This window comes from Oncorhynchus mykiss, chromosome 9 (genome assembly GCF_013265735.2).
Source record: "Oncorhynchus mykiss isolate Arlee chromosome 9, USDA_OmykA_1.1, whole genome shotgun sequence".
NCBI classification, from domain to species: Eukaryota; Metazoa; Chordata; class Actinopteri; order Salmoniformes; family Salmonidae; genus Oncorhynchus; species Oncorhynchus mykiss.
This window is the reverse complement of record NC_048573.1, coordinates 4728027-4733678: the sequence shown is the minus strand read 5'-3', so window position 1 is coordinate 4733678 and position 5652 is coordinate 4728027. Positions and strand designations below refer to the sequence as shown.

At 51.6% G+C, this 5652-nt stretch overlaps 1 protein-coding gene across 1 annotated transcript in view; it reads right to left on the bottom strand.

Annotated features, from left to right (window-relative positions):
- Positions 1–625: 625 nt before the first annotated feature.
- Positions 626–5652, bottom strand: part of LOC110512136 (neuropeptide Y receptor type 2-like) — a 29206-nt gene continuing 24179 nt past the window's right edge. The window contains exons 3-5 of the mRNA XM_036987133.1: positions 2946–3111; positions 1948–2101; positions 626–1721 (exon numbers count right to left, since the gene is read on the bottom strand). Of these exons, the coding sequence (XP_036843028.1) occupies positions 1077–1721; positions 1948–2101; positions 2946–3111 (965 nt within the window). The 3' untranslated portion in view covers positions 626–1076. The remainder of the gene's footprint in view (positions 1722–1947; positions 2102–2945; positions 3112–5652) is intronic.

The window sequence follows — 5652 nt, the reverse complement described above, 5'->3', positions numbered from 1 at the left end:
GCCAGTCCCAGCCAGCCAGCCAGCCAGCCAGCCAGCCAGCCAGTCCCAGCCAGCCAGCCAGTCCCAGCCAGCCAGCCAGCCAGCCAGTCCCAGCCAGCCAGCCAGCCAGCCAGTCCCAGCCAGCCAGCCAGCCAGCCAGTCCCAGCCAGCCAGCCAGCCAGCCAGTCCCAGCCAGCCAGTCCCAGCCAGCCAGCCAGCCAGCCAGTCCCAGCCAGCCAGTCCCAGCCAGCCAGTCCCAGCCAGCCAGCCAGCCAGCCAGCCAGTCCCAGCCAGCCAGCCAGCCAGCCAGCCAGCCAGCCAGCCAGCCAGTCCCAGCCAGCCAGTCCCAGCCTGCCAGTCCCAGCCAGCCAGCCAGCCAGCCAGTCCCAGCCAGCCAGCCAGCCAGCCAGTCCCAGCCAGCCAGTCCCAGCCAGCCAGCCAGCCAGCCAGTCCCAGCCAGCCAGCCAGCCAGTCCCAGCCAGTCAGTCCCAGCCAGCCAGCCAGTCCCAGCCAGCCAGTCCCAGCCAGCCAGCCAGTCCCAGCCAGCCAGTCCCAGCCAGCCAGTCAGTCAGCCAGTCAGCCAGTCAGCCAGTTAGCCAGTCAGCCAGCCAGCCAGTCCCAGCCAGCCAGTCCCAGCCAGCCAGCCAGTCAGTCAGCCAGTCAGCCAGTCAGCCAGTCAGCCAGTTAGCCAGTCAGCCAGCCAGCCAGTCCCAGCCCATTGCTGTTCCCCACTTAGGAACAAACTAAACTGGTTAGAACTTTAAACTCCCTTTTCATCTTTTTTTTTCTCTCTGTCATCTTTGTTTTTTTTGTTGCTTCATCCCATCTTCGACATTTTCTCTTCATTTATGTGTTCCGGAAGCAGTGGTTTAATCTCTCTATCTCTGTCTCTCGCTCACCCTCATCTTATGTGTTCTTTCACAGATGCAATTATTCTCTCTAGCCTTCATTTCTCCCATTCGGTGATTTTCTCTCTTCAGTCTCTTCTCTTCCCTACCCTCTTACGTTCTATTTCTTTCTCTCTCTCCATCTCTCACTCCTTTCTCCTTCACTCCCTCTTTATCTTCTTCTCTCTCTCCTACTCTCTATCTTCTGTTTCAGAGGTCTGTAGCATTGAGATGGTTCGTCACAACGTCCTGGGCCTCTAGGTCCATCTTCGTCCCTCCTCCTCCTCCTCCTCCTCCTCCTCCTCCTCCTCCTCCTCCCTCTTTCAATCCTTCTTCTTCACCTCCTGCCTTCCCTATCCCCTCTCCTTCCTTCCCTCCTCCATCTCTTCCTCCTCCTCCATCTCTTCCTCCCTTCGGATGCACACTATCCATTCTCTGGTCACAGCGGAACACGGTTGTGAACGCGGTGCGATAGTTGCTGTTCATCCACCCGTAGAGCAGAGGGTTAGCGAACGTTGAGCACATGGCCACCACGTGGAACAGCGTGTACAGCAGTCTAAAATCCCTCATGTCCAAGACGGAGCTGTCGATGTCCGTGGCCAATTGAAAAGCGTGGAACGGCAGCCAGCTGACCGCGAACACCACGACCACGGTCACCAGCATCTTGGTGGTTTTGCGTCGGCGGCGGTGGCGGTCGTTGCGGCCGGCGGGGGACATGTGGGAACGGAGCTTGGACCAGATACGAGCGTAGGCGAAAGAGATGATGGCTAGAGGGAGAACGTATTGGAGGAGGAGCATGGAGATTGAATAGACTGTCCCGTCTGTCGAGCTGCCCGGCCACTTCTCTGTACACACCTGGAGAAGAGGAGAGAGGGTTAGGGTGTGTGTGTGTGTGTGTGTGTGTTTGTGTGTGTGTGTGTGTTTGTGTGTGTGTGTGTCTGTGTGTGTGTATTTGTGTGTGTGTGTGTGTGTGTGTGTGTGTGTGTGTGTGTGTGTGTGTGTGTGTGTGTGTGTGTGTGTGTGTGTGTGTGTGTGTGTGTGTGTGTGTGTGTGTGTGTGTGTGAGTGTGTGCGAGACCTACCTGTATAAACTGTCCTGGAGCCAGATTGAAGGTACCATACTCTCTGAAGATAGCTAGTGGACTGGCCAGCACCGCACTCAGTACCCACGTGGCAGCAATCACCCCGAAACACACATCCTTTCTCATCCTGGTCTCCAGGTGGTACACTATACACCTGTCAATCAATCAATCAGCCAGTCAATCAATCAACCAATCAGTCAGCCAGCCAGTCAATCAGCCAGTCAATCAATCAATCCATCAGCCAGCCAGTCAATCAGCCAGCCAGTCAAACAATCAGCCAGACAATCAGTCAGCCAGTCAATCAGTCAGCGAGCCAATCAGTCAATCAGCCAGCCATTCAATCAGTCAGCCAGTCAATCAGACAGTCAATCAGTCAGCCAGCCAATCAATCAGTCAGCCAGTAAATCAGACAGTCAGTCAGCCAGCCAGACAGTCAATCAGCCAGCCAGACAAACAATCAGCCAGTCAATCAGTCAGCCAGTCAATCAGCCAGCCAGTCAAACAATCAGCCAGTCAATCAGTCAGCCAGCCAATCAATCAGTCAGCCAGCCAATCAATCAGCCAGTCAGCCAGTCAATCAGCCAGTCAATAAGACAGTCAATCAGTCAGCCAGTCAATCAGCCAGCCAGTCAATCAGCCAGCCAGTCAAACAATCAGCCAGTCAATCAATCAGTCAGTCAATCAGTCAGTCAGTCAGTCAGTCAATCAGTTAATCAGTCAGTCAATCAGTCAGTCAGTCAGTCAATCAATCAGTCAGTCAGTCAGTCAGCCAGCCAGTCAATCAGCCAGCCAGTCAATCAGACAGTCAATCAGTCAGCCAGCCAATCAATCAGCCAGCCAATCAATCAGCCAGCCAGCCAATCAATCAGCCAGCCAATCAATCAGCCAGTCAGTCAGTCAGTCAGTCAGTCAATCAGCCAGCCAGTCAATCAGCCAGTCAATCAGTCAGTTAGTCAGTCAATGAATGAATAAATGAATGAACCTTGATGAAGTCTCACCTGTGTCTATCGAGGGCTATGACGTTGAGCGTCACCGTGGATACGTGGACAGCCAATCCCTGTGCATAGGGAAGCAGGAAACAAAGCAGCTGGCCAAACTTCCACTCCCCGAGCAGAGTATAGACCAACGTGAAGGGGAGACACAATGTATTCACCAGGAGGTCAGCTAGAGAGAGAGAGGGGAAGGGTTGGAGACAGACAGACAGACAGACATACAGACAGACAAACAGACAGACAGACAGACAGACAGACAAACAGAGAGAGAGAGAGACAGAGAGAGAGAGAGACAGAGATAGATAGATAGATAGATAGATAGATAGATAGATAGATAGATAGAGAGATAGAGAGATAGAGAGATAAGGAGATGCAGAGAGAGAGACAGAGAGAGACAGAGAGAGACAGAGAGAGAGAGCGAGAGAGAGAGAGAGAGAGAGAGAGAGAGAGAGAGAGATGTGAGAGAGAGAGACAGGTTAGCCAGCCAGTCAATCATTCAGTCTGACGGATTGATTTACAGGTAACCCTAAAAGGACTTGCCTAGTTAAATAAAGGTTAAATAAAATATACAAAAATAAAAATATGTTTCCATGTATAATTGTTTTTTTTTTGTAAATGTACAGTACCAGTCAAAAGTTTGGACTCATTCAAAGGTTTTTCTTTATTTTTTTAAAAACTATTTTTAGAATAATAGAGAAGACATTAAAACTATGAAATAACTAATATGGAATCATGTAGTAACCCTAAAAAGTGTTAAACAAATCTAAATATATTTGAGCCCTTTACACAGCCTGGAGGTGTGTTTTGGGTCATTGTCCTGTTGTAAAAAACACGTGATAGACAAGAGGCATGCAAAGCTGTCAAACATTGAAGAATCCTCAAATATATAAAAATATATATTTAGATTTGTTTAAGACTTTTTTGGGGGTTACTACATGATTCCATATTGTGTTATTTCATAGTTTTGATGTCTTTACTATTATTCTACAATGTAGAAAATAAAGGGGGAAAAAAAAATATGTAAAAATTTGAAATTTAGTAGGTTTGTCTAAGCGTTTCACTGTACATATTACAATTCTTCGCTCAAACATATTGTTATTTTATGTAACACTGCATATACTGTACATTGCTTTGACAACAATTCTTAGCATAGACCAGAGGAGTGAGAAGTGAGAGAAATGAACAGTGACATAAGAGACAAGAGAGATGTGTTCGACACCTTTAACTAACCACGACAGAGACTGGGGGTTATAGACACAAGGTTAGCCTCAGCACATGACATGACAGTGACAGAAACAAGACGTGAAAAGTCATCTGATTTAAGGCCAATAGGCTTTTGGGTGAGGTCAAGGAGCCGACCATGCCACCTAGCCGGGTTGACAAGTGATGGATGGACATCGCCTATGCTGTCGGATCTGACGTCTGTACTTTGGCCTAAACTGGAGTGCGGCACTAAAACCGCAGGAGACTGACTGATATCATATGAGGTACACTGGTGAATTGAACCCCCTGGACAATTTCTACAAAAACACCTTTCATTGTTCTTTGGTACTGAACATGTTTAAACTTGTCTTCACAATTCAACACTCTTTGTTCTTTGGTACTGAACATCTGTCATCGGTTTCACCTGTCTTTGTGCTTGTCTCCACCCCCCTTCCAGGTGTCTCCACCCCACTCCAGGTGTCACCACCCCCCACCACGTGTCTCCACCCCCCTTCCAGGTGTCTCCACCCCCTCCAGGTGTCTCCACCCCCCTCCAGGTGTCCCCACTCCCCTCCAGGTGTCCCCACTCCCCTCCAGGAGTCTCCACCCCCCCTCCAGGTGTCTCCACCCCCCACCAGGAGTCCCCATTTCCCCTCATTATCCCCTGTGTATTTATACCTGTGTTCTCTGTTTGTCTGTTGCCAGTTCATTTTGTTATGTCAAGCCTACCAGTGTTTTTCCCCTCTGCACCTGTCTTTCTCTAGTTCCTGCTTTCATGTTTTCCTGGTTTTGACAATTCTGTCTGCCCTGACACTGATCCTGAGCCTGCCCTGACCCTGAGCCTGCCCTGACCCTGAGCCTGACCTGACCCTGACCCTGAGCCTGAGCCTGCCCTGATCCTGAGCCTGCCCTGACCCTGAGCTTGAGCCTGCCCTGAGCCTGAGCCTGAGCCTGCCCTGACCCTGAACCTGAGCCTGAGCCTGCCCTGAGCCTGAGCCTGAGCCTACCCTAACCCTGAGCCTGAGCCTGACCCTAACCCTGAGCCTGAGCCTGACCCTGAGCCAGAGCCTGCCCTAACCCTGAACCTGAGCCTGACCCTGACCCTGACCCTGAGCCTGAGCCTGCCCTGACCCTGAGCCTGTGCCTGCGCTGACCCTGAGCCTGCCCTGACCCTGAGCCTGCCCTGACCCTGACCCTGAGCTTGAGCCTGAGCCTGAGCCTGAGCCTGAGCCTGCCCTGACACTGAGCCTGAGCCTGCCCTGAGCCTGAGCCTGCCCTGACCCTGAGCCTGATCCTGCCCTGACACTGAGCCTGAGCCTGCCCTGAGCCTGAGGCTGAGCCTGAGCCTGAGCCTACCCTAACCCTGAGCCTGACCCTGACCCTGACCCTGACCCTAACCCTGAGCCTGAGCCTGAGCCTGAGCCTGCCCTAAACCCAGAACCTGAGCCTGACCCTGACCCTGACCCTGAGCCTGAGCCTGTGCCTGACCTGAGCCTTCCCTGACCCTGAG